This window comes from Pempheris klunzingeri, chromosome 18, assembly GCF_042242105.1.
Source record: "Pempheris klunzingeri isolate RE-2024b chromosome 18, fPemKlu1.hap1, whole genome shotgun sequence".
Classification (NCBI taxonomy): domain Eukaryota; kingdom Metazoa; phylum Chordata; class Actinopteri; order Acropomatiformes; family Pempheridae; genus Pempheris; species Pempheris klunzingeri.
In genome coordinates this window covers 12627458-12655185 of record NC_092029.1, presented here as the reverse complement: position 1 = coordinate 12655185, position 27728 = coordinate 12627458, and the positions used below count along the sequence as shown (strand labels likewise).

The 27728-nt window shown below is 43.3% G+C and overlaps 1 protein-coding gene across 1 annotated transcript in view; it reads left to right on the top strand.

The window, feature by feature from the left end:
- syne1a (spectrin repeat containing, nuclear envelope 1a) overlaps positions 1 to 27662 on the top strand; it is a 115650-nt gene extending 87988 nt beyond the window's left edge. Inside the window, exons 101-148 of the mRNA XM_070848803.1 lie at positions 14 to 114; positions 370 to 520; positions 721 to 849; positions 957 to 1130; positions 1255 to 1470; positions 1588 to 1689; positions 1777 to 1896; positions 2012 to 2212; positions 2334 to 2507; positions 2623 to 2754; positions 2911 to 3107; positions 3333 to 3465; positions 3547 to 3729; positions 3916 to 4065; positions 4152 to 4328; positions 4444 to 4599; positions 4694 to 4849; positions 4949 to 5119; positions 5391 to 5524; positions 5622 to 5826; positions 6693 to 6875; positions 6962 to 7108; positions 7286 to 7440; positions 7566 to 7713; positions 7796 to 7890; positions 7973 to 8207; positions 8662 to 8913; positions 9980 to 10105; positions 11336 to 11491; positions 12136 to 12294; positions 12634 to 12800; positions 15166 to 15328; positions 16045 to 16232; positions 16547 to 16697; positions 17289 to 17471; positions 17737 to 17874; positions 18567 to 18758; positions 19452 to 19770; positions 19993 to 20061; positions 20511 to 20644; positions 20731 to 20857; positions 20977 to 21188; positions 21807 to 22013; positions 22405 to 22533; positions 22868 to 23131; positions 23263 to 23352; positions 23981 to 24039; positions 26207 to 27662. Of these exons, the coding sequence (XP_070704904.1) occupies positions 14 to 114; positions 370 to 520; positions 721 to 849; positions 957 to 1130; positions 1255 to 1470; positions 1588 to 1689; positions 1777 to 1896; positions 2012 to 2212; positions 2334 to 2507; positions 2623 to 2754; positions 2911 to 3107; positions 3333 to 3465; positions 3547 to 3729; positions 3916 to 4065; positions 4152 to 4328; positions 4444 to 4599; positions 4694 to 4849; positions 4949 to 5119; positions 5391 to 5524; positions 5622 to 5826; positions 6693 to 6875; positions 6962 to 7108; positions 7286 to 7440; positions 7566 to 7713; positions 7796 to 7890; positions 7973 to 8207; positions 8662 to 8913; positions 9980 to 10105; positions 11336 to 11491; positions 12136 to 12294; positions 12634 to 12800; positions 15166 to 15328; positions 16045 to 16232; positions 16547 to 16697; positions 17289 to 17471; positions 17737 to 17874; positions 18567 to 18758; positions 19452 to 19770; positions 19993 to 20061; positions 20511 to 20644; positions 20731 to 20857; positions 20977 to 21188; positions 21807 to 22013; positions 22405 to 22533; positions 22868 to 23131; positions 23263 to 23352; positions 23981 to 24039; positions 26207 to 26468 (7872 nt within the window). The 3' untranslated portion in view covers positions 26469 to 27662. The remainder of the gene's footprint in view (positions 1 to 13; positions 115 to 369; positions 521 to 720; positions 850 to 956; positions 1131 to 1254; positions 1471 to 1587; positions 1690 to 1776; positions 1897 to 2011; positions 2213 to 2333; positions 2508 to 2622; positions 2755 to 2910; positions 3108 to 3332; positions 3466 to 3546; positions 3730 to 3915; positions 4066 to 4151; positions 4329 to 4443; positions 4600 to 4693; positions 4850 to 4948; positions 5120 to 5390; positions 5525 to 5621; positions 5827 to 6692; positions 6876 to 6961; positions 7109 to 7285; positions 7441 to 7565; positions 7714 to 7795; positions 7891 to 7972; positions 8208 to 8661; positions 8914 to 9979; positions 10106 to 11335; positions 11492 to 12135; positions 12295 to 12633; positions 12801 to 15165; positions 15329 to 16044; positions 16233 to 16546; positions 16698 to 17288; positions 17472 to 17736; positions 17875 to 18566; positions 18759 to 19451; positions 19771 to 19992; positions 20062 to 20510; positions 20645 to 20730; positions 20858 to 20976; positions 21189 to 21806; positions 22014 to 22404; positions 22534 to 22867; positions 23132 to 23262; positions 23353 to 23980; positions 24040 to 26206) is intronic.
- The last annotated feature ends 66 nt before the right edge of the window (positions 27663 to 27728 follow it).

Genomic DNA, 27728 nt, shown 5'->3' with positions numbered 1-27728 from the left:
GTTGACTTCCTAGGAGCTACAGGAGCAAGTAGCTGAGCAGAGGAGGCTGCTTCAGTCTGTAGCCAGTGTTGGAGAAGAGCTGCTCAGCCAACAGAGCACACCCAATGGGGACAGGTAGTTTTCCTCCTCCCTCTATTCTTCTCATGCTTATTTTTTTTATCCCCTCCACAGAAATATCAAACATTTCCAAGAAGCACAATAATTCTGAAATGAGGCGTCTCTGTGATTTTTGCTGTGGTGTGATTTTGTTTGCTTTTACAAGTTTATTTAGAAAAGCTGGGTAAACATTTAATGACATTGGAACTTGCTGGTAAAACAACAATCCAGGAGCCAGTCTCTTCTGACAACACACCTCTTTCCCCCCCTCAGTGAAATGTCCATCCTAGGAGGAGTGTTGCTGGAGGCTGAGACAGTGTCTCCTTTGGACCAGCTGAGACAGCGCTGGGAAAACCTGAATAAAGATCAGAGTACAAAGTTGCAGCTCTCCCTCAACTCCCTGGAACAGGACCAGCTTAGCCCGGTACAAATACCATATTTGTTTGATGTTTAATGTGACATACTGTATGTTTTTAGTGGTCTTACACTCATTACTGTAGGCTGATTTGCATTGTGTTGGTACTTTGTCTTCCTCCCATGTAATTTTACACATGAATTGTTATGTTTGCTGCCATTCTGAGCTTCATATGTTTCTTACTTCTTGTTTGTCACTCTTTTGTGCAGGTCCTGCACCGATCCCGTCTATCCAGTCCCAGTATGGTGTTTAGAGGCGAGTCTGCCAGCCAGGACTCTGGTTCTCCCAGCACTTTGTTTGAGGCATGTAGCCAGACTCTGGAAAGAATGGCCCTAGAGGTGAAGCACAGACTTTCTACCTCATTCTAATCTCTCATAGAGAACAAAAAACGTCTTACTGACAGCTTTCAATGTACTGGGTACATTTTCTTTGTTCTTTCTCATAGGCAACGAGTGGTGACAGTAAAGTGGTAGCTTCATTAGGAGGGACAACAGTCCAGCAGGATCTGTATGCTGCAATTTCAGCCGCCTCTTCCTGGTTGGATGCTGCTGAGAATCAGCTACTCTCTGGTCCTGTGCTGCTGTCTGAAGATACAGAGACACAACTTACAAATCTAGAGGTACTGATGACATTGACAACAACAGAGGTTGTTATAGACACAATAGGTTGACATAAACTGACAACACAATTAACTCTCTACTGGATGAAATATAATCATTATATCACTGACCCCTTCTGTTCAGGTTCTGAATAAACAGCTAAAAGCGATGACCAGGGAAGTAAACCAGTGCAGAGACCTTCTGGGTGGAGGAGCGGGCAGACTGTGTGGGGGAGAGGAGCGGGCCCTGATGGAGGACACTCTGGAGGGCCTGCAGGAGAGGATGGGTCTGCTGGACTCCACCCTGGAACAGCACTGTGATGGCATGAGGGACAGGCTGCAGGAACACTCAACCTTCCAGGTACTATGGCAAGATTGTCACATCTCTTGATTTCGATAAACTTGGAGCGTGTTTTAATGGTTAGGATGCAAGCCATTCTTAGTGTGAGCATTGTTTTTGTTTCCATTTTGTTTCCAGAATGAACTGCGGATGCTGTTCACAGCTCTGAATGAAAGTAAACACCTGTTGCTACAGAAGATGGCTGGAACTGTGGACAGACCTGCATCCAAACAGATAGAGGTATCATACGGACCAGATATACAGAGCACAAAATATGTAGTTGCCTTTGGGGAGACATTTTCATTAAATGTGTTGCATGTTTTATAGACGTTAACAGAGGTGGAGGAAAGTCTGAGAGAGTTTGAGCAGAGAGTGACTGAGCTTAAGACCAGAGCAGAAGGACGGCAATCTGACCAAATCGCCAACCAAGAACTTCTCAAACTACAGGTAATATTAAATTCTCTGTGGTGCTCATTTCATTTTCTCTTTCACTGTGCCCCGAGGGTCATAACCTTCCACCAATATGATATTTAATGACTAACACGTTGATGTTTTTGTGTAGGATGCATATGAGGAACTGGTGCTGATGGTGGGCTCCAGACGTAGCAGCCTGAACCACGGTTTGTCTCTCAAGGCTCAGTATGAAGCTGCACTTCATGACCTCACGGACCTGGTGGACACCGCCCAGGACAAGATGGCTGCTGATCAAAAGATGACAGTAGCTTCTGTTATAGAGGTCCAGATGTTACTGGACAAACATAAAGTAAGTAAGATAATGAAATGGGAGCAGCATATCACCAAATGCAAAATACTTGTTGTTCATTTATAGACCAATTTCATTCCTCTCTAACATTTTCTTTTAATCATGTTTTCCTTAAATACAGGAGTTTTTCCAGGGTCTGGAATGTCATATGATCCTCACCCAGACGTTCTACAGTAAAGTGTCCGGTCTGGTGGCACAGAGGGAAAGCCAGGTCCTGGAGGAGACCATGGCCTTAGCTCAGAGTGTGCTCAAACAGGCCCACAGGCGGGGAGTGGAGCTGGAGGGCATACTGGAGGTGAGCATGAGTCATTAAGAGAATGACAATAAGAACAGTACAGTTTAGTTAAATGAAACTACATGTAGAACTGTAAATGTAACTTGGCCACTATCTTTCTCCTCTCTGTCCTCAGTCATGGAGCAGGCTTGTGGAAGACTACCAGGCTCTGTGTAGACAGCTGGAGGCTGTGGAGTGTAGCATCCCTACTGTGGGCCTGGTCGAGGAGACAGAGGAAAGACTCATCGAAAGGATCAGTCTCTACCAGGCAAGGGACTTTATACAAACTAAACACAAATATACACAAATAAATTCATTCATTCAGTATCAAGCTGTCATCACACTTACCCTGAAGATGTAGTCAAAATGCTTGTTGGAATATTCATATATCAGTTATCCATCTGCCCTCTCCTCTGTCTTTTAGCATCTGAAGGGCAGCCTAACAGAGCATCAGCCCCAGCTGTACCAAGTCCTGGAAGAGGGCAAGAGGCTTCTTCTGTCCGTTGGCTGTTCAGACTTGGAGACCCAGCTGACCCAGCTGGGAGAACACTGGCTCTCCTCCACCACCAAAGTCAACAAGGAGCTGCACCGCCTTGATTCCACGCTAAAACACTGGAGCAGGTCAGGGTCTAACAATGACCTGAGCTTATTTTTATTTCCCATTGTGTCAAGAATCAAGTTTCAAATCAATCTGTAGCGATGTGAGTCAGCCAGATTGTTTTGGTTTGTAATCCTGTTTGCGGTTCCCGAAGGCTGAATATAATAAAAAAAATAATCCCCTAAATCTTTCAGAAGCTGTCAGAACTAAATGGAAATATCATATTTCGTCCTTTGTATAAATTTCAGGTACCAGAGTGAGTCAGCAGAGTTGAGCCACTGGTTGCAGTCGGCTCTGGACCGGCTGGAGTTCTGGACGACCCAGTCTGTAACAGTGCCTCAGGAGCTGGAAACTGTCAGAGACCACCTCTATGCCTTCCTGGTTAGTTTGGCTATCACATGAGCATTAATCCAGGCATGGTTAGATTCCAACCTCTCTAAATGTCATTTTTGTCTCTGACAGGAGTTTTCCAAAGAGGTGGATGCAAAGTCATCCTTGCGTTCATCTGTGCTAAGCACAGGCAACCAGCTTCTGCGATTGAAAAGAGTAGATACAGCTGGTCTCAGGACAGCGCTGGGCCAAATCGACACACAGTGGGCTGAGCTGTTGACTCGTATTCCTGTAGTACAAGAGAAGCTACACCAGGTCTGAGAACAGCAGCTATTACACTTTTGTCAATTATTATGCAATTTTTTCACTAAATGTTTTTTTTAAGTTTTTGTTTTTGTATCTTTTATGGGACTAATTGGTATTAGCATTACCATGACATAGCTAATGATACTGCATTTTGGCTATCTGTGACATTGTATCCCCCCTGTTCTCTTCCCCTAGTTGCAGATGGAGAAGTTGGCATCACGGCACGCCATCACAGAGCTGATGAGCTGGATTTCTCTCATGGAGAACATCATAGAGGAAGACCAGGACAAAATCATGGGAGCTGTAGGCTCAGAGGTGGTCCAGAACTTCTTGCAGAAGTACAAGGTACAAAACGGTAGTTGTACCATTTTGATCAAGCAGCAAAGGAACTCCCTCATCACAGTCTCATCATGTCTCTTTGTATTTCACAGGGTTTCCGCATAGATCTGACCTGTAAGCAGTTGACTGTGGACTTTGTAAACCAGTCAGTGCTCCAGATCAGCAGTCAGGATGTTGAGGGAAAGCGCAGTGACAAAACAGATTTTGCTGAGAAGCTGGGAGCTATGAACAGACGATGGCAAATACTACAGGGGCTCATCACTGAAAAGGTAATTCTACAGCCAGTCAAGAATTAGATCTGAAATCTTTGACTGTTTTCTTCTTATATTTTTTGTTACCTGTTTCTGAGTTGTGACATGGTTCTGAATTTTGTTTGTATTTTAGATTCAACTTTTGGAGGGACTTTTGGAAGGTTGGTTGGAGCATGAAAATGGAGTTCAGGCCTTGAAAACCTGGCTCACACTACAGGAGGAGAAACTGAAGAAGAGACACAGGATAGAGGATGTAGCATCAGTGCAGAATGCACTGAAAGACTGTCAGGTACACATTCATGCAGCACTGAATGCCAAACACAATTTGAGTTTTTACGTCTGTATTTCTGAAAATTAAAAAAATATATATTTTGTTGTTGTAGGAGTTGGAGGAATTAGTGAAGGAAAAAGAGAAGGATCTAGAGAAAGCTGAGGAACGAGGAAATGCTCTCATCCAGGATAAGAAAGGAGCAGCCTGCTCTGCTGTCAAGGAGACCCTCAAAGGACTGAACCAATCCTGGGCTCATTTGGACCACATGGTGAGTTTCTTGGACGCTTTACTCTTGTGGTTATTACCTGACTTTTCCACTGTGTGATTTATGACACTTACACATTTTGTCTATCATCATTCCCATCAGATAAGTCAGATGAAGGTGAGCCTGCGGTCGGTGCTAGAGCAGTGGACGCTTTACCGGCGAGCTTCAGAGGAGATAAATGGTTACCTGATGGAGGGGAGGTACTCTCTGTCCAGGCTGTGCCTCCTTAATGGGTCCCTAGAGGCAGTGCAGCAGCAGGTGGAGAGTCTGGAGGTGAGGAGTGCAAAAAATAGACTGCCCTCTTTATTTTGGAAAAGTAGCACACCCCTAAAAAACTTTGTATCAGTTTAAGGCACACAAAGTCATTGCTAAGGTATTTTACAGCAACAACTGTTGAAGGTCAATGTGAAAAGGAACATTTACACAGTGTTCAAAAGACAATTGTCAGTGGCGTCTTTTGAGATTTGTCATGAGCAACATGTTTAAATTTATCAAACAATGATGAAATTGATGAAATTAACGTTTAGTGGGTGTTGTTTTTAAGAACCTGCAGGAAGAGATGGATAAACAAGAGAGCAGCCTGAGGAAGTTTGGCTCTGTAACACACCAGCTTCTGACAGAGAGCCACCCATCTGTGGCTGAAACCCTAAACAGAGCCCTACGGGATGTCAACATCAGGTAAGGATAATAAAACACATCTCGGATTGTCCTTAACTAGCTTCTGAGTGGAGGTCAATACTGTATGTAACTATATGTTTCTCCTCCTCTGTAATAGGTGGAACCATCTACTAGAGCAGATCTCAGAGCAACTGAGGAGCAGTAAAGCCCTGCTGGGTTTGTGGCAGCGTTACAAGTCACTGTACGGCCAGTGTGTTACAGCAGTTCAGAAACAGGAGGAGCGAGCTGATCGCTTGCTGAAAAGCGCCACCGACAGGGAGATCACAGAGGAGGAAAGCAGCGCCTGGATAGCAGACTGCCATGTAAGTAGAGATGGGGAATGTAGCATGTGAATGTATTTTATTTTTAATATTTTATCAATATCAATAGTTACTTAATGGGTCATAGTCAATGCTTTAAACATCAATAATAGTCCAGGACTTTTTGTGTAATTTTAGATTATCACTACATTCCCCATTTTGTGGGAGGAGACATTTTCCTGCTTACCCTCAATCTCCTTTGGTTTTCAAGATCTTGTGAATAAGCTCCAAAACGGATTGTCAGTTCACTATGTGGATTCACAAAGCCTCTATCCCCTCTGCAGAATACCAAATTGCACCCTGCCCCTTTTGTCTGCTTGAATGTAGAGTCACAACACAGTCCAACAAAAGCCTTTTGAAAAGGAGACTGCAGAGGGAAAGACAGGCCCCTGATTTACACTACAGGGGTCCCCCGGTGTCACGCTGGGCTTGTAGGGCCTTGCTGGGCGATGTCTAGAGACACGCTGTCCTAATACTGTAAGCAGACCGTTGTTTTGACTGAGGATCACTTGAGTAAACAGTTACTGGTTGTTGGCACCAGTTATGGCTGTCCTTTTTATAAAAAAGCTTTACACAGAACCTTTATTTTACTTATTTTACTTTATTTATTGAAATCATACTTTCATGACTTCAAAAGCAAAGCTTTTTGCTTTTGAAGTCATGAAAATATCACAAATGGAGTCTTTTCAAAATCCCCTTAATTCCTGACATTTTGGGTTCCCATACAAAATCTTCTTTTCCCACTATGTCCTTTATTAGCTTCGCATTAAATATGCAGCACTGTTGTCCCTGTGCTATTCGTATGCATGTAAATACCATAACTTTGTGTAGCTCTAACCTTCCTCTCTCTGATGACATTACTCTTGCAGACATGCCTTGGTGACCAGGCCTCTGTGCAACAGTCCCTCCAGCAGCTGCAGATTTTAGGGGAACAGCTGAAGAGCCAAGTTGACGCCTCCTCCTCGGCAGCCCTCCAGTCCGACCACCTGTCACTCGCACATCGTCTGGCAACACTGGAGCACGCCCTTCACAGGCAGCAGGAAGTACTGCAGGTAGGATGGTATAAAACCCCAATACAGGAATAGGGAGATATGAGAGGTAGGCCATACTCTCACTGTGTCTGTCTCATTGTTTGTAGTCTGGATCTCAGGCCTGTGAGGGTTTCAGAGAACAGTTGGACACGCTGATCCGTAAAGCTGAGGAGGCTGAGGAGGTGCTGAGGGAGTCTGACTCAGTCGGCACACCAGAGCTCACTGTGGTCCAGACACGTATGGAAAAATTGAAGGTGTGTCTGAAGGTTGTTGTGTCATCTGTCTTTGAACATAAGATGTTTTTTCATCACAAAGACTGGGTATCTGTTTGAATTTAAAAATCTTTGCATTAAATGAAGTCACATTTTTCTTTCAGTCTAAATTAGTTCTGTAGGATGTCCTACTGACAGTGTGTAATAATGTGTTCCCAGGTTCACCTGTTGAAGCTGAGCAGTCTGTCTCCAGACCTTGAACGTGTTAACGAGTTGGTGTACAGACTACCCGTCAGTGACAGAGACGTTAAACGGCTGCAAAGTCTCAACAGAGCCTGGGCGGCTCACTGTGCTCATCTCACCGAGAGGTTCAGGTACCTAAAATGTTCATATTTCACTTATTTGTAGTACTGAGCACCACCATACAGTATGTCAAACACCTACCAAAATAGATTTTTGAAAAAGCATTAACAATGTACTTCCTCCTGTCCCTCTCCAGTAAACTGCAGGCAGTGCTGCTCCAGCAGCAGAGTTTCCTCCAGAAGTGTGAGGCGTGGATGGACTTCCTGTCTCAAACTGACCAGAAGCTGGCTGCTGAAATCTCTGGCAACTGCCAGAGTCTGCTGGAGCAGCAGAGAGACCATGAGGTAAAAGACACATTAAAAGCACGTACTAATGTGCATTTTGTATGTGCATTTCTGTTATTAATATATGTATGTGCACTTGCAGTTGTTCCAGGCAGAGATGTTTAGTAGGCAACAGATTCTCTACTCCATCATCAATGATGGTCATCGTATGTTGGACCAGGGACAAGTGGATGACAGGTAAACAAACATTCCTATCCAACAATTCAATTGTCTCATGAAAAAAATCTATATTCAGATCTCACTCTTGCCCACCTTACAGAGATGACTTCAGTGTGAAGCTGGCCTTGTTAAGCAATCAGTGGCAGGGTGTAGTAAGGCGGGCCCAGCAGCGAAGGGGCATTATTGACAGTCTGGTCCGCCAGTGGCAGAACTACCGTGAGATGTCAGATAAGTTGCTGCAATGGCTTCAAGAAGTGACCCGTGATCCAGATGTGCATCAGCCAGGAGAACCAGTGGCCCTGCAGCAGGCCAGAAACCTGTTACATCAGATTCAGGTAGGTTACAACACTATGGAGGAGTTTTTCACGTCCTTCACTTCACTCATCACCTTATTCAGATTGTCATAAATATTTATGCTTGTTCTCTCTGTAAGTCACAATTCTAATTTAAACAAATTTCAAATTTATAGCAGGTGGATGAGGTTGGGGATGGGTTCACTCACTAACACCTCTACTTTGCCCTGAAGTCATTATTTTCTCATAGACCTTGTTTAAAAAGTTTGCATCATTTATGAGGGCACTAGAAGAAGCTCATCTAAATAACGCAAAGCTTAATTTTTTCAAATCTATCATGTTCGATCTATGCAAACATATAAAACTTTTCCTGCCACTCTTTTGACTCAGTGGCTCTCCTCATATTTCATGTTTTAATTAAAAATTAAACTGACTTAAGCAAATCTAAACCTAAACCATCTAAGCTGATAAACCCTCACCCCTCCTCCAACCTTAGACTCCCTTAGTTAACCTGTACTCCCTGTGCCCATTGTCCCTCGCTCTGCACCTCCAGCTGAGGGAGCGAGTGCTCCAGCGGCAGCAGGGAGGCTACCTCCTGACGGTGGAGGCCGGCAGGAGCCTGCTGCTATCAGCCGACGCCAGGGCTGAGTCCACCCTGCAGACAGAGCTGATGGAGATTCAGGAGAGGTGGAGGCACGCCCACCACCGACTGGACCAGCAGAGGAGAGAGCTGCACAGCTTACTCAAGGTCAGACAAACTACACTTGGAATTATTCTTTTCTTGGTTGTGTAAGCTACAGTAACATCATGTGATAATGTAACATACAGACTAGTAGTAGTGTCTTTTACATTTAATTGTACCCTGATATTTCTAAGGCATACAACATAAGGGGAGATACAACTGATCAGTGCTGTATCATAGGACATCCTATAATAATGCAGTACACGATAATATACACACAATACACAGTTTGTATTTAAAGCTAAGCTAGAAGCTGTCTCTGTACCATAATGCAGCGTAAAGGTGCAGTGAAGGGTACTGAAGGGCATCAGAGCCCTTAATAAAGCTGTCTGGTTGTACATGCAGGGCAGTGAAACCAGGTTATTTCATGAATTATGTAACTCTGCACCTTAAGTCCTGAGCAGAGGACAGAGATAGAGCACGCTCATGTCTGTCCTCAGGGCTTACAGCCACATAAACACACACATGCAGCACATGGAGAGTGTGTGTGCAGTGAGCTGTAATGATGTGATCCCTGTTTTGAATGGGACCGAGTGACACAGTTTAAAAGATGCATCCGGGAATTTGGGTATTTTGTTGGCTCCCTCCTCTTAATCTTATTCTCCCACAATCTTACTCACTCTCTCTCTCTCCTCTCTCTCTCCTCCTTTGTTTGCACTTAGAAAGCAGCTAGTGTAGCTATTCTAGTCATAGCCTGGCTGTTCATGTACCATGACTCTTGCTTCAGGTATGCCAGTTTGCTGCAGCCTCTTTTACCAAATATTACCCTGTTTCATCCTGAATTGGACTTTTTTTCTTGGACTCTAAAAATAGTTGTAATCTGTGCCCTTTGGAACAGAACCTCCCCCTTTTGTCATGAAGCTGTGTTATTTCTCTTCTTTGGCTGTTGGATTTTAGCTGTATCATGGTGTTGTTTGGGAGCTTCAGAGCTGAGTGGGCTGTGTATAGCATGATGATTGATGTGGCCTGACTTCAGCCTTGGGTTAGTGTGTGTGTGTGTGTGTGTGTGTGTGTTTGTGTGTGTCTGTTGTATGCTCTAATTCTTACCGTGTGTCTTTCTGTTTGTGTGTAGAACTGGGAGCGATGTGAAAAGGGCATAAATGCATCACTGGAGAAGCTGAGGTCCTTCAAGAGAAAGCTGTCTGTGCCTCTGCCTGACCACCACGAAGAGCTACACTCAGAGCAAATCAGATGCAAGGTGAGAAAAATCTAAGACATATCTCACACACACACATTCAAATTGTTTCTTCCCTCCAGATTATTTTCTATCTTCATTTCCCTGTTTCTATGCAATCTCAGTGCAGTATCTCACTGGCTATTTCTCTCATATGCATTATATACACATACGCATGTTACTCTCACTGTCTCTCTTAGCCTTTCTCTCTGTTCTAAACACTGACACACACACACACACACAGATACAGACATGTCCTCCCTCTACCCCTTAATCTGGCTACAGGGACAAACAGATAAAAAGACAGACCAGCAGCAGCAATTTTTAAAAAAACATCTTTATCTGTCAGCTGCTGTCTCATTGTGTGACCTTGCTTGTTCAGCTTGTGTTGGTATAAATGTTGCATATTCTCCTGCAGGGGCAAAACAACTCCAGTCTTTAGCTAATGTAGACAATTCTGCTTGTCGTTTTTTGTAGTATTAGTATTGGTTGGGAAACTCTTATTTTCCTTGTTTGTTTCCACAGCAACCATACAATTTCTGTGTGAAAATTCACATTATGGTCATTTGCAGTTAGTGTTAACCACTGGACACTGTATGCAGTCATTTGTCATGCATGACATGTCCTCCTTGGGGAGGAGAAGGGCTGTGAGAGTAGCTGCACATAGTTAGCATCAGCTGAGGAGAGAGAGGGGGTTGGGAGAGAGAAACAGAGGGTGCGTGCGCATGAGAGAGAGAGAGAGAGAGAGAGAGAGAGAGAGCATCCCTGTTTGCGGTGGGGGTGTATTTATATGTGTGCTTCCTTTTGTGTGTGCTGAGTAATTGAGACATTCTTCTGGTCCAGAGGTGATTACACCGCAGCAAACCGTCACAGTGACGGAGGAGAAAATGCAAGGTTAGATGGGTCTGTTACCTTATCCTGCCTTTAACCTCGTAGCTGCTGTATCTTCTTTTAATGTAACATATCACTGTTATTCTTATGCAAATTTTTGCATTCAGAAGAAAATTTGTGTCTTTTCTTTCTCGCTGTAATATTCATTGTCACTTTGCTGTGTTGCTTTTCCTCAACAAGATTTCTGATGGTGCAGCAGCTGCAGTTGAGCGTTCTGTTCTGTGGTTTTCTTGCTCTATTTGACTATAGCTGTTGGTTAAAAGGAGAAAAAACAAGCCAATCTGAGGATATCTTTGCATGTAAGACCATGGATCACTTCACGGTGGGTTTTACATCATTTCTTGTCATGTCATGTGGATGCAGGAGTTGGAGAGCAGCATAGAGGGCTGGACCGATGACCTCACTTCCTTGTTCCTGCTGAGGGATTCCTTGGAGGGCGTGGTCAGTGCAGATGACATCACAGTCCTACAGGAACGCCTCCAGCTGCTACAGTGCCAATGGGAGGAGATCTGCCACCAGGTAGATTTACACAGTACACATGGCCATGACTGTTTTTTCTTGGGTGTGCTGTCCCAAAAAGTGCTCACAGTATTTTCTCTGTGAAATCTAGTTTGTGGTTTTGTTACATCCTGGAGGGTCTTTTCACTCAGTGGATTTAACTTGAGCCCTTTGCTTCACCCAATTAGTTGAAGCATTCAGAAAATAAAGAGGCAAAAAAGAGAGACCTTATTTAAATAAAAATATGATAATAATGTTGGCCTGTGCACAGCTCATGTTGTCATGCAGTACAGATCCCTGCTGAAGATAGACAGTTATAACAGCTGTTGTACAGAGTGACAGAGTGAGAGTTCAGCTGTGGTTAACTTTTCACATCCACAGCCAACACTTGAGGCGCCCCAGGGCCTACAGTGTTATTGTGAAGAGGATTAGAAGAATTAATAGGACTGGGCATTTTCTGCATTGTGCAATGCCTAATTATTTTATCTTTGAGATTATCTTCCATAAATTCTGTTCTTTCCTGCTACTAAACCACCCAATTGTCACATCTTTTTCATGTTTTGACTGTTTTTCATCATCCTTCTGCACTTTCCACATCTTTTCTTCCCTTTCTCGTGCCCTCTATCTGACAAACCCCCCCTCTGTCCTCCCCTTTGTCCCCTTAGCTTTCCCTGCGCAGGCAGCAGGTGAGCGAGAAGTTGAATGAGTGGGCAGTGTTCAATGAGAAGAACAAGGAGCTATGTGAGTGGCTCACACAGATGGAGAGCAAAGTCTCTCAAAATGGAGACATCAGCATTGAAGAGATGATCGAAAAGCTGCGCAAGGTGATTTCAGCACACCATCTTTAACAAAAAACACACATGCATTGAGAATTAGATAGAATAAGTAAACAATTACTAGTTTAAACTTGAACTAGTTAAGCATTAGAGTTATTGTCAAGAGTCAGTGGCATAGTTGGAACAATGAAGAGTGTCTGCTAAAAAACATCTTTTACAAAATAGTGTAATTTGAATGCAGCCCCATCAAAAATAGTATTTACCACACAGAGTACATTGCTCTAGAAATTAGATCATGCAACTGTGAATTAGAGCTAACACACACACATATACTGTGCACCACAATCACACCTTTCTATGTTGACCTGCTTGGTGTGTCTCTCCCAGGACTACCAGGAGGAGATCAGTGTAGCTCAGGAGAACAAGCAGCAGCTGCAGGTTATGGGCGAGCGCCTGGCCAGGGCCAGCCAAGACAGCAAGGCGGCCGAAATCCAGCACAAACTCAGCAAAGTCAGCGAGCGCTGGCAACACCTGCTGGACCTCATCGCTGCCAGGTGGGTGTTTTCTCAAGAACAGGAGGAGAGTGTTGCTTGATAGCAGAGTTCAAGTGGGTTCTGTGAAGGCGGAGACTTTTTGTAAGTAGCTGTGAGTAAGTAGTTCAAATGTCATCTGTATCACAGTGCTTCAGAAATATGGTTCAAACACCTCATGGTCCTGAAAATAAAGTCTATGGATATGGATAATAGTATTGATCATCGCTAACATCAGTTGTAAGGACATAAGTAGCATTTAATAAGTGTAAAAAATGTGTCTACCAGGACAACCAGCGACACTCACAGTATCATTTAAATGAAAAGAAAAAGAGAAAAGTAACTTTGTCACCATGCTAACTCTTCACCCTACACATCCCACGCTACATCACGCCTCCTAGTGGAGAATGTTTTTTATTAGTGAAGGCATGCTTTGGCCTCACTTCGTTACCATGGTATTCCTCATGACGATCCAGCACATGTGATGGGGAATTCATTTTCCCACGAAGCTGCTGAGGCATTTCCTGTGCTCCTTGCGGGTGTCAGTGGAGCTGCAAACCAAGCAGAGAGAGGTCACATTCCTCATCCCTCTCCGACTCTCTTCTTTTTTCTGAATCTTCCTTTTTGGCTCTCCTGTCTTGTACTGACTCGAAACTGGTGTGAAGTAGTTGGAGATAGAGCCTTCTTCCACATTTTTGAGTTGATTTAATATGGAGAACATCAAATCCTTTTCTGTATGTTGACCTGACTCAAACTTTGGATCTTAGTACCCCAGCTGCCCCATTCCCCTCCTGTTGTCCTCCGGCTGTTGCCCTGTGGGACTGTACTGGAAGAGGGAAGAAGTGGAGGCCCATGTCTGACCTCATACAGACAGCTGCACTCTCTTTGTCTTTTATATCCGCCCTTTACTTGAAAACAGAAGAGACAGTTTTGTAGCTGTCACAGGGAGTAGAATACTTCACAATCTAGCGTTTTACTTGTGGATTAATTTATTTTGACAATTTCTGGAGTTTTTATTTTCTGAGGAATCAAGGATCTATTATTCCCCCCCAAACATGTTTTACTGGAATCTTTTTCCTCTTGTTGTGCACTCTCCATCGAAGATTAATCACATGCATGGAGCCTCCAGCCTTTGCTTCTGTTCACACTCCCTTTGTGTGGATTTGCTGTGTGATACTCCAGCACAGGCCAGCTCTGCGGCACATGCCTCTGACTGTAAGTCTGTTTTTAGACACAGCAGCACTTGTCACTCTCAGGCACTCTCTCACACACACACACACACACACACATATACACTCGTGCCTGTTTGGGGTTCTCTTTTTTTAACCTTGGAGAGCAACAGTTGATAAGTCACAGTTGTGCCACCCCACCACTACCTGCTCGCCCTCCCCTTCTGCACAGCCAGACTTTAGAGAAAGTCCCATGTGGAGCACGCAGACGAAAGAGAAGAGTGTTTGAATCGACAACGTACCGCTTCCTCACATTAACGTTGCCTTTGGGAATCCCGCACCCACATGGTTTTGGATTTAGGGACAGACGATATGGCAGGATGCCCGAGCGAGGATCTGCCGGATTGCGACTGCGATGTCAACAGGCAGGAAAAAAAATCTGAATTATGTTGAGGCTGTTTTTTTAAGATTTTATCAAAGAGTGAATCAGACTCATATGATTCCCTCATGCAGAACTTATTTTTCTCATGCACTTAAAATAGATTTTGTGGTGTTTTTAACCAGCTCCTGCAATGTAGAATAGCACATACTGTGAATAAGAGTTAAGAGTCAAATAACTAGGGCACATTTCTAATCTTTTCTATGATTGTGTCAAGCGTGTTTCTATTCTATGTAGAGTTTTAGAAGGCTCTTCTTTCTGCAGTATTTGTTTTATTTATTTTATTCTAGCTTCATTGTTAAGTACAGAGTTGGTATAACTAGTGTGGCAAAAATGATTTCGAAATGTTGTTTTAACCAGTATGCATGAGTTTGAGATTGCATCACAAGACAATACAATACAATACGTTCCAGACAGTTAAAATGAAAACAGTGAAAATAGCAGGTGTGTTACTGCCACTGCTTTTGTGAGTGTAACAACATTGTTTGATTGACATCGAAGTTAACCCGACTTCATGCAGTGAAGCTGTGCTACCTGTACAACAACAAGCGTATACATTTTATTTGATTGCAGTTTGGATTTGACCAAGAATTTGAGTGTGCAGTGGATCGTGTGTGACACTGTCCAAAACATTGACCTGCAACATAAACAGTGTGTTTTATGGTTTGTCATATTAACTACGAAACCTGTGCAGGAATCCGTCAACACATTTCTCCCTTACCACACTGCCTGCCTCAGTGTTTACACCTGACTCTGACTCCCTCTTTGACTTTCCTAACAGGGTGAAGAAGTTGAGGGAGACTCTGGTGGCGGTGCAACAGTTAGATAAAAACATGAGCAGCCTGCGATCATGGCTGGCTCACATCGAGACGGAGCTGTCCAGGCCCATCGTCTACGACACCTGCAACGACCAGGAGATTCAGAAGAAACTCAACCAGCAGCAGGCAAGCGGGACCACACACAAACTGTCCTGGGCTACAAAAACGAGAACTGACAATGTGATTACAGGCTTCTGATGAATGCAAAATGAACCAGCACATTCTCTGTTTAAGAGTTCAAAGATTTTGCAGAATCTGACCAACATGTGGTAATAACATCCTACAGACATACTACAAGACACATTCACCTTCACAGACACAAACAAGCACACATGCACTTTGTGAGTTTGTACTTTTCTGTAAACACTAAATAATAGCAGAACAATATGACTCAAACTGAGTTGGTGGAAAATGACTGAACGACACTGAACACATGTGGAAATCACAGCATGACTCATGCATACATCCCTGGCTGTTTGTTTAAAGCTAGCCCTCAGTCAGCATCAATGTCCTTCCTGCTGCCAAGATACCGCTCTAAATGTGGACTGGATTCTGAGACCCCACTGACCTCCTTCCTCTCCAGAGCTGCAGAGTTAGCTAGCACATGCATTTACTATAGTTTGGCGGGGTGGCTGTGTTCCTCCTGTACACTGCTGGGAGATATTTGCTAATTTACAGCATAAAAGGAGCTTGCTTTCTGTTATAAAACACAGTGACAAGCATGTGAAGAGCAAAGCCGGGAAGGAGGGGCCAGACCAGACATCCTTTAAAAACACATTTCTCCTGCAAAAACAACCTTTAAATGCTGCGAAAATGAAGTTGTTGTTCTGAATGATTTGCAGGAGCTACAGAGGGACATAGAGAAACATAGCACGGGTGTGGCGTCAGTGTTGAACCTGTGTGAAGTCCTGCTGCACGACTGCGATGCCTGCTCCACAGAGACAGAGTGTGACTCCATCCAGCAGGCTACCAGAGGGCTGGACAGACGCTGGAGGAACATCTGCGCCATGTCCATGGAGAGGAGGCTTAAGTCAGTGCCTCTGCATGCAAACACTGCTAGACAGCACATTTTAGTGTTCAAAGAGTTTTCAAAGTTGCCAAGTTCCGTTTAACCATACACATTTGAGATGCTCACATTAAAGATGTGTCAGTTTGTGTCCTTAATGAGCCATCCAGTATGTTACATATAAATATATGTACAGATGCACTTGATGCTAGCCAAAGCCCATTGCCTCCTACAGTATACTGTATTTCTGCTGATTATACTACCATCAATCATACAATCATGTTTATATTTAAGTTTGAAATGTGGCTTTGACATTACTGACAGATTTTTCTTTGCAGGATTGAGGAAACGTGGAGGTTGTGGCAGAAGTTTCTGGATGATTACTCCAGGTTTGAGGATTGGCTGAAGACCTCAGAAAGGACTGCAGCTCTGCCCAACTCCTCTGGAGTTTTGTATACTGTCGCCAAAGAGGAGCATAAAAAGTTTGAGGTGGGTCTCTTTCACTTTTATTGACAGAATGTGGAGTAAAAGACAGCTGCAGTTGCAGTGTGTGTGTGTGCAATGTACATAACTTAGGAAAATAAAAACAGAGCAAATTAATGGCATGTTTAAAATTATTTAAATGCAAGGGTTTCATACTTGTATGCTTTCATGTTTTTTGTTTCCTGTCAGACATTTCTCCATGAGAGCAAAATAAATCTCTAGACAGTCCCTGCAGGGTAGAGGAAACATAGAAAAAAGAGAAAAGAGTGTCATGTTGCTCAAACTTGTCTGCACTGGTCTGCTCAGCTGCTGCAGTCTATCACTGTGCACGTGCACATTCCTGCTTGCTGGCAAGCCGGATTGGAAAGTTCAGTTCAGTTCAGTTAGTTAAACATAGTTTGACTCTGCATATATCTGCAGAACAGACAATAGGTTTACAGATTTTACTGGCCAGTTTTTGGCCTCGTTAATTATTTGTTTTCTTTGTGCATGCACTTAAAAGAATAAGTTTTAAGAAAAATATATTATTGCTTGTTACTTGCAAATAGGTGTGTCCTATTCAGCTTTTATTTGTGTGTGTGTGTGTGTGTATGGCAGGCCTTCCAGCGGCAGGTGCAGGAGTGCCTGACCCAGCTGGAGCTCATTAACAAACAGTACCGTCGTCTGGCCCGCGAGAACCGCACCGACTCCTCCTACCGACTCAGAGAAATGGTGCATGATGGGAACAAGCGATGGGATAACCTGCAGAAGAGGGTGGCCGCCATCCTGCGTAGACTCAAGGTAAAATCATTTTTGATTGTTGACCTAATGACTGAGGTCTCTCAGGAATTTTGGCTCTAATTTAACAGCTAATTTCCTTTTTATTTTGTCTGGGAAACTCTTTTTTCTATTATTCTATTTAGCTGCAGGTAATATTAACAAATTATCGCCATATCCAACATCCAGTAGTATAATTCATTAAGAAACAACCATATCAAATTTGAAAAAAAATGAAAAGGAAAACAGTAAATTATGGTTGTTTGAATGTCTCTCTTTGTTCATTCAGCACTTCATCACTCAGAGGGAGGAGTTTGAGACTGCACGAGACAGCATCCTGGTGTGGCTGACTGAGATGGACCTCCAGCTGACCAACATCGAGCACTTCTCCGAGTGTGACGTTCAGGCCAAGATAAAACAGCTCAAGGTTAGGGTTTGTTTTTTTTTATCCTTTTCTAATATTGTACTATGTACTATCTGCTACAGGTATGGGGTAACCAAATTCCATTGCAGATTTTTTTTTTTTTTTTTTTTATTGTAGAGAAGAGATGTAGAAAATGTAGAAAAATAAACAAATGCAATCATACAAATAGATTTTAAAAATTCCTTGGCTGTGTTCCAGTGCTGAAAACATTATTGACTTACTTAAGCAGAAATCCAAAATAGCCAAACATTTGCTGGCTAAAGACATTCATATAATATATAACATACATAAACATAAAATTGCTGCATTGACAATCCTAAAGAACAAAACAAAACCTAAAGCAAAAATGCTCATCCTGAGTTAACAAATGGAAATCTAAACAAAATGTAGTACATTTATTGCAATAGATGGAAAATATATCAAGTATTTAGAAAAAATAGATTCTACAAGCTTGGAAACAGCATTGATTTCTTTACTGTAAATTGAAAACTTTCAAGTTTTTTGACCATTTGGAGGCGTCACTTTGAGCTAACTAGCTGACTAAACTGTGTTGGGAATCTTCTGTGATTTAAACTTTTTTTTGATACACAACTAATTAAATACTCAAAATGATCAATAAATTATTAGATAATCTCCATTATTGTTGGTTGCGGTTCTCCTTTTCTCTGATGTCTGTTATGTTGTGTGTTTCTCAGGCGTTCCAGCAGGAGATCTGCCTGAACACAGGGAAGATTGAGCAGGTGTTCAGACAGGGTGAATCTCTGATTGAGAAGAGCGAACCTCTGGATGCAGCCGTCATTGAGGAGGAGCTGGAGGAGCTGCAGAGATACTGCCAGGAGGTCTTCGGACGAGTCGACAGATACTACAAGAAGCTAACACGACTGCCTGTGAGTAAAGATTTTGATTGGATTTAGACAGCATGAACTCAGGTAGCATGCAGGAATACAAAAATTATCAAACAATATTGCTTTAGTGGAAATGGACATGAAACATAAGTAAATTAATAAAAGACATTTATGTCTGGTGCTTGTAAAGGGCCAAGGGGATCTCGGATATGCAGCTCTACTCTCTCTCAAAATGTATTAAAAATGACTTCTTCACAGAACAGATTTGCATCAGAGCTACATATCAAACATGGACGTCCAAGAAGACATGATCCTCTGTGAAGCACGAGTCACTGTTTAATGTATAAACTCCTGACTGAGTCTGACTGTGAAGAGAAGTGAAGTGTGTGTAGAGACTTGATGTGGCAGCAAACAGTTGACTCAGTGAAGTCAAAGTGCTCTGAAAACACTTTACAGAATTTACACTTGAGCTGTCCTCCTTCACCACCTGTGACAGGGTGAGAACACATGTCCAACCTAGAAGTAGTTTCACACAGACTGCTGGTGAGGAACAGAATACACACTCATGTTATATTTGCGCCAGTCCGTATAGCACACACACCCCTCTTCACAAAGCGCACTCTCACACCTCTTAGTTACACTTGCTTTAAAACTCTATAACCTTTACAGTGGGTGACCCTCCTATCATGTTGCTCTCCTTTCGCTTACCTACATTTTCCTGTCCTTCTCTCCCAGCTGGCTGATGATGAGCTCGATGGTTCAGACAGAGAGCTGGACATGGAGGAAGGCGGCGACCTCTCTGAGCTGCAGTGGGTCGACTCCTCCCTTCCCCGGACATCCAGCCGTCCGGCCTCGGGTACGACTGCCCTCATCCGTGCAGACCGCTCTGGACGTGACACCCCGGCAAGCGTGGACTCCATCCCATTAGAGTGGGACCACGACTACGACCTGAGCAGAGATCTGGAGAGCCCCGGAGGGAGAGGACACAGGGAAAGGAGCCAAGGGCAAGAGGAGGAGGATGAGTATCTGAGGACGGCCACCACGGTGCTGTCAGGTTGGTTAAACTTTACCTCTGTACTGTATCATGTATGACTTGATGGATATTAGGTGATAGGAGTCTAAAAGAAAAGTAACAAACAAAATTCAAAGAGCTCTGAGGTGAATGTCCAAATCTGGCATGAGGACATCAGTGCCAAATCCTTATTGATCAGCACAGATATCACAATCAGTCATATCCACATTATGAGCAGTGTATGTTGTATGTCTCTCTTCCCAGATGTAGTTATCCCAGAGAGCCCAGAGGCCTATATAAAACTGACTGAGAACACATTGAAATCGTCCTCTGGTAGGAATCAGCAGCCCCCCGGTGCCACAGCATGTGATAGGAGAGCATGTCATAAACTAAAACACACGTTTTTTTAACTGAGTTTTACTGCCACACATGGAAGCATCATTCAGGCTGCATGTCCCACCATCCAGACCAAATCTTTGCATTTTAAAAACGCAAAGACGACATCATTGCATGCTGAAGTCCAGATCACTAAATGCTAATCTCATTTCATTTTTATTTGTGTTTGTTTTCTGTCATTTATTTCACAGTTAACAATATCATTGTTATTGTGTTTAAACCCGACCTCTGTGTTCTGTTCTGCCATGACTTGTCATTGTTTTGCATTTTAGACTAATGCATGACATAACAGCATCAGTCTACATCAACAGCATGCTAACAGAAAACCTTGCCATGGAAAACTTTACCCTCCCAGTCTTCTTGACCCTGTTGTGGCCTCTGTGCAGGTGAGCCAGGCCAGCTAGAGGCCAGCCTCAGACAGTTGGATCAGGCTCTGGATGCAGGACGATACCACCTCCAGCAGAGAGAGGCCACCGCCAACCGCTCCAGCCCCGACATCGACTCCACCTACATGGGCTATGTGAGTCCTGTTGCTTTGTGTTTTAAAGAGAACAAACACTTTTTGGTGCTAAATACCAAATACGTGTAATTAACTTTCCCCTCCAGATGCGTCTGATGGGAGAGTGTCGAGGCAGTATAGATGCTGTGAAGAGAGCAGAGGGAGAGCTGACTGAAGACGAGGATGGCATGCCGGGACTCACCAACCCCACCAGCGCAGAGAACCAGAGCGCAGGTCCGTTACACACAAAACACACAGCACATACACATCATCTCCAGATGCCACAGACAGATGACCCTCCTCCTGTAACTACTGTGTGAGCTGCATTAAACTGACCGGACTGTTTTCCTCAGGAGTGATTGAGCGCTGGGAGCTGATCCAGGCTCAGTCTCTGAGTGAGAAGCACAGGCAGAAGCAGAACCTGCAACAGTGGCAGAAGCTGATCTCAGACCTGCAGACCATGAGGGCCTGGTTGGGTCAGTCTGAGGCTGAGCTCAGCCAGCTGAGAGGGCTCGATCTCAGCACGGACATACACACCATGCAGCAGAGAATCAAGAAGCGCAAGGTTTCAATTCAATTCAATTCAATTAAATTCAATTTATTTTGTATAGCCCAATAACAGAGTTGTCCCACAGTGCTTTACAAAGTTCACAGGTTTGTTTACTGCATGTCTGTGAGTGTTTGTCTATTGTCTAGTATTGAATGTTGAATTTTGTTTGTTAGATTTGTTTGTTGGCAAATTTCAACCTTCAGTTTTGTAGTGTCAGTTTTTTCTCATTCTTATCTTGTGCACACTCAGCTAGTATCTGTGTCAGTCCCTGTACTGTACAATCCCAGGAATTGAACATGAAGCACAGTTTATCTGCAGTAATTTGACCCCACTGGCCTTGTTTATAATGTCCTACTTCACGTGCAGGACACTGACACTCACACTTCGACTCACTCACACACACACACACACACAATCACGCTTCAGTACGTGGTACATGGTGCCTGTAAATCATTTGGCAAGATATCGCTATTCTATAAATACACCTTTCTGAAGCCTAATAATGAACATCTAACGCATCCCAACCACCTCAGCCTGATCCTGCCACATTCTCATCTACTCACATATTCACATCTTCATCAGTGTCATGTAGATGCTGTTCTGAATACTTTCCTCTGTGACTCTTCCCTTTAGGAGCTGCAGAAGGGGATCGATGCCCACAAGTCAGAGGTCCTGTCCATCAATCTGAGCAGTGCAGACTTCCTCCAATCAGACCCTGATTCCGAGGAGGCGTGGGAGTTGAGAGATGGGCTGAAAGAAATGAACGCACGCTGGGATCGGCTCCGCACCTCCCTGGAGGACTGGAGGGAGGAGCTACAGAGGGCGCTGATGCAGTGCCAGGTACTGAAAACACACAGACACTCAAGGACAGTGTAAAAAGTTAGAGGTGTCCTTATTTTTAATTTCTAATTTTATGCTTCACCTACTTTTGCACATAATAAAGTACTAAATAAAAACAAAGCAAGTTTTAAAAGGTTTGCACAAAAAATAACTCCTTGCATATTTCCTGTCTACATTTTTCCTTCATGAATCCAGATTCTAATCTACAATTAAAAGACTAAACAGACTAAATCAAAAACTTTGGATTTGTTCTCTCAAATTGAATCCACACTTTCCAGTGTAACTGTGCGCTCTGCAAAAATGAATCAGTAAATAGGAAGGAAGTAAAAACAGTCCAGTCTGACAGACTAAAACACATATCTAATGTCAGTGATGCCATGTTTTCTGTCAGGAGTTCCACGAGATGAGCCACGGTCTGCTGCTGTGGCTGGAGAACATCGACCGCAGGAGGAACGAGGTGGTGCCCATCCTTCCCAAACTGGATCGTGAAACATTACGAGCTCATCACAAAACACTGACGGTATGTCTCTCTAATATAAGGTTTCTCCTCTGCTTTTTAATGTAAATCACCTTTAATTCAAACTCAGTAGTTCCCAGAGTGGGGTTTATAACTTTACTCAAAACGGGACTAAAAGGAATAAAGTTAAAGAAACTAGAACAGCGATAAAGAGTCACATTTAATAAAATGCCTCATAACGAATAAATTATAATATTGTTAAAGATGAAAAACTATAACAATAAGATACAGAAATAACAAAGAATAAAAGCTGAGCAGGTATTGATTACCCTGAGAAGAATTTTCCACAGTTTAAATACAAAAACGTTGAACACACATCTCCGATATTTTCCTGCAGCAAATCAAGCGTGAGCTCCTGGACTCACAGCAGAAGGCGTCGTCTCTTCAGGAGCTGTCGGCTCAGCTGCTGGTCAACACCAAACCTCAGACCCTGCTGCTGCAGTCACAGACCGCGCAGCAGCTCAAGGTTCAGGGCAGCGATTGTCTGGAGGCCCAGGAGAAGGTGCACGTGATCTTGAACAGGCTGAGGCTGCTCCTGAGGGAGGTCGGCTCAGACCTGGAGGAGTTGGAGAGGAGACTGGGGGGCACGGACACACGGCAGGTCAGAAAAGGCTGAATGTGGGGTGAAAGGAGGGCTCACTTTATGTTCAATCAACAAAATCCTCCTTGTTTAGTCTCAGTTTTATTCAGATCTAAATTTTACACTGACTGTTTCTTTGATTTATTTTTCAGGATTACTTACCGTTGCCTGTTGGCAAGTCGGAAACGTGTGGATCAGCTGCTCCTGTGTCGGAGGTGACCGTCCATAGTCGCAAAAGATCGGTAATGTTTCCCGTCGTGGTGTCCAGTAGGGGGGGCTTTTATAGCAGATAGCAAAATAACATCACAGCCAGCCTACCATCTTGTTCATAGATATCCCCACTCTGCCACCCCTTTATTTTTATTGCTAATATAAATGTCTTCCCTCTTTCAATTGCTCTGCTAACATGTACATGACCAGATTTGTTGCTGCCCCCCACTCCTCCCTGTTATGAGATATTTTTTGTTGCCCACACCATGTTGATCTGCCAAAATTGTACAAGAAAACCTGGCTTTTCGTTGTCCGTGATAAAAGTGTTCTATAATAGCTTAGTTCATATCATTTTGTTAAAAAAAATGTCTTTTTTCTGTTTTATGACTGTAAATAGAGTTAAACATTTAATTTTGTCAGTTTCTTTTAACATGACTTGTCAGGATTCAGTCTTGAGAAGCCAGATTTCTTGGTTCTCAAAGTCAATCACCGTCATTGATTATGTTGCTGCTCTTTGGTTGTTGATGATTCCTTCTCTAGCGATGTTATGGCTCTTTATGTTATTTGTTTTTTCTCTCATCTGAAGCTTTGTCTTTATTTGCCCTTGACTGAAACATTCTTTTCTTTCTTTTACCCCTCCCTGCTCATTACGTGGTACAGCCCCGAGGCAAAAGTAGTCAGGCCCACCCAGGACACCCTGAGAGCGGCTCGCGCCACAGGTACCTCTCTCCTGGAATCTAGAAACATGGGATGATGATGGAACCAAAGCTACGCCCGACTAGAACCTGATTTTTATTAATACAATCCATGAAAAAAATCAATTCATCACAATCAGCTTCGTTAAATTCATTGTGAAAATATGGGATTAATAGATCAGTATGATTTTTAGCCTCGTTGGTTTTAAGGCTTTAACACTGCGTTCCATGATCGTCCCTTACTCTAGAGGCCATGTTACAGCTCTTAAACGAGTGGGGAATCGCCTACATGTGGCCGCTCCCTTTCTCATTTAAATGTTTGATTTCACTGCTTCTCTTTGCCTTGCTGCTTTTTGAATGGCATCATGAAATACTGCCTCGTCATACATTTTGCTCCTCCTCCCTCAGAGTGACTGTAGCACTCTCCTGGCCCACTAGATGGCACTATCTGAATCCCAGTAGTCCCTCAGACCTCGTTCCTTTAGCTCTGTTTTTCTGTCTCATGTTTCCTTCCTGTTTCATTCTCCTCATAGTTGAAAGCAGGATGTGACGCAATAACTCCTGCGGTCTCTCCTTCCACCTTAACTCCCACTTTCTTTCCTACGTTTCCTTTCCAGACCTCTGAACTCACCCTCCTCTGACTCTCTCTCATTTCTATTTAAACTTTCTATGATTTCTCAGTCTTGCCGTGTTGCAGTAGGAGTAATGTCTTTGTTTTCACGCTTCATGAGGGGCAGGAACTCTCTGTCACATACTGATGGAAACTGAAATCAAGCATGCAGGATGGGTCGTGTGGCCTTAAAACATGAGCCACACATATAAACACACACACACACAAACAGGATGTTGCCCGTGCGTGCTCACAGCAGCTCTAATTGTAGCATTGAGGAGGACTAGATGAAATTGGCTGCAGAGTGAGCGGCTGGAGGGGTGTCAGTGTGTCTGACCCTCCCTCAGCCTCTGTGAGGATGAGTCGCAGTCAGAACACGTTGTTCCTCTTCTTGAGTCTTGGCTCTAACAGTGGAAATCTCCAGAGAGGCATTTGGCATTTCTCCTGCCTCTGTTTGGAATGAGACGTGACATTGAACTCTCACACACTCTGCTCTAAAGCCAAGAACGTTTCCCCCCAGTGAGACGCGGCCAGCTATCTTACAAATGCTTGTGGTTCTCTTCCTTTTTTTTTTAAGTGTGTTTGTGCCTGTTCTGTGTGCGTCTGCAGGTCTGATGTATATGTGTGTCTCCGTGTCCGACTGTGTGACCTCTGATGTATCTTCCTGTTGGATCCGGGTCTATTCGCTGCATTTTTGTATTTCTGCTTTATTTCCTCTTGAGTGTTGCATATTCATTCTTTTGCCAGACTTGGGTAAAATAGTATTTGCAAACATGTTTGTTCTAACCTACTACAAATTATTTTCCTGACTGAATAACCTGATAATTCATTACTTGATGGTTTGGTCGATGAAATAGTGAAAAATGCCCACAACAATTGTAAAAACCCAAAGATATTTTATTTAAAACAACAATAATAAAAACAAAAAGCAGCAGTTCTCAGCAAGCTGAAACCAGAGAACACCTGAAGTCTAATGCTCCAAAAATAACCTTAACATTATCAATCAATCAGTCTTTATTTATAGAGCGCCAATTCATAACAGCATTATCTCAAGATGCTTTACATAAAGAGCAGGTCTAGACCAAACTCTTTAATTAAGAGAGAGACCCAACGGTTCAGTAATTCAAAATCAAGGATTCAAGAATCCCCACATGAGCAGCATCAGATATTTTATTAGGCAACAGTGGCAAGAAAAACCTGCAAGATTAACCAATTATCAGATTAAGTTAATTTTCTGTTGATTGACCACTCAACTGACTAGTTCAGATGTCATTAGTAAACTGCACATTTTAACAAGAGGCTGAATCAGAAAAATGTGAAAGCTTTTCACTAATTGTATTAACTCTCTGGTACTTACATGGCCAACCACATCCCACGTACTTAAGGTGAACCAAAGTCATCACTGTGAAATTAACCTAAATGTTTCTAGTTAACTATGAAAGGTCCCAGCTTTCTGATTTTTCACAATATAAACAAGCACAATTTTAACCAAAAAAAGCGACACAATAGTGATTTGCAAATACTAGTGAACCCCCGTCTGTTCCCTGCTGCAAGTTAACTTGTGTCTGTGGCTTCCGGCAGCCGGAGCAGATCACCAGGCGCCGCTGGCTGCGTTTCCTCCCGTTCTGACCTTCCGGACAGCGTCTCCTCCTCAAAGGGTCAGTCCTTCCTGCTGCGGGTCCTCAGGGCTGCGCTCCCCGTCCAGCTGCTCCTCCTGCTCCTCATCGGCCTGGCCTGCCTGGTGCCCATGACCGAGGAGGACTACAGCTGCCACCACGCCAACAACTTCGCCCGCTCCTTCCATCCCATGCTGCGCTACACCAATGGACCTCCGCCCATATGAGAAGCAGCTGAGTATCTACCTACCGCTTTGCCAAGGACTCCACTGACTCCTGTGAATGTTTCCTCTTCACCCGATGCCCTAAAGCGACAAACTCTTCCCCTGCTGGGGAGCCACATGCATGATGAAGTGATTCAGAGGTGACATGAAGACTTCCTTCACTAACATTGCACACCCACTGACCTGAAATCACCTCAGCCCTTTAAACCCACTCTCCAGAGTAAATGGACCTTCATCTGGAGGACCCCCCCTTCCCACCCCCAGTCCAAATATTTCATGTTGTTTTAACTTAAATGTGTATATTATTTTTTAAGGTTTCTGAAGAAACCTGTGAAATCATTGAAAACAAAGCACTATTTATATACTGTATGTTGGGAGCCAAAGTCGACCGTGCTTTTTGTCCATGATATCCAGTGCTGCTACTATTTATTTAGTGTTCAATCAGTTTATAGATTGTCAGTATTGATGAAGCTAAAGCGCCACCTTGAGTGTGGGATATTGTACCTGAAAATTGTACAGTAGACTGGCAGTTTGAGTAGCAATCATTCACATTCTTGCGTGTAAACAGTTTGTTTCCAAAACACCGGAAACGGCACAGAAATTAGCTGGAAGATGGGACGAAGCTTGATGTGTTTAGCTTGACACATTTCAGAAGAACCTGCTTGAATTAGGAAATGAAGCCTTCATATGATGTTGAAGCTAAAAATCTGAACCTATAGCACTGACGCGAGCACTGTCGAAGGTACTGCACTGACGCCGTCCAGCCAAGATGGCCGACTTCTTTCCCAGAAAGCCAAGCCTTGTATTCCTGTTTTTAATTTCAGTGTTTAATCACCTGGGGCAAATATAGAAAAAAAAAGAAAAGAGCTCTCTTCAGCTGATTTGTATATTACTGTTTAAATGCCTCTGAAAACAGGCAGTTATTTTTTTATCTTTCTGTTTGAGCATGCACTTGAAAGTCCCCTGCTTTTAAGAAAGCCAAACAATCACTGGTAGTGTTTTAGTAGACGGCTGTGACATTGAATAGTGTGCTTTGTAATAACTGCGATAATTATTCTGCGGTGATGAGACATCAGAATCACTGTATTGTTAAAAGAGAATCTGTAAAAAATGATGAAATATGAAAATGGTTATTTATGTATGTACAGTTTGCTAAGGCCAACTTCATGAAGAAAACTCTCTTTGCAAATAATAAAACATGAAATATTTACCTCTGCGTATTCTCTGACTTGATTTTTGCATACAAAAGTAGGAGAAACACGG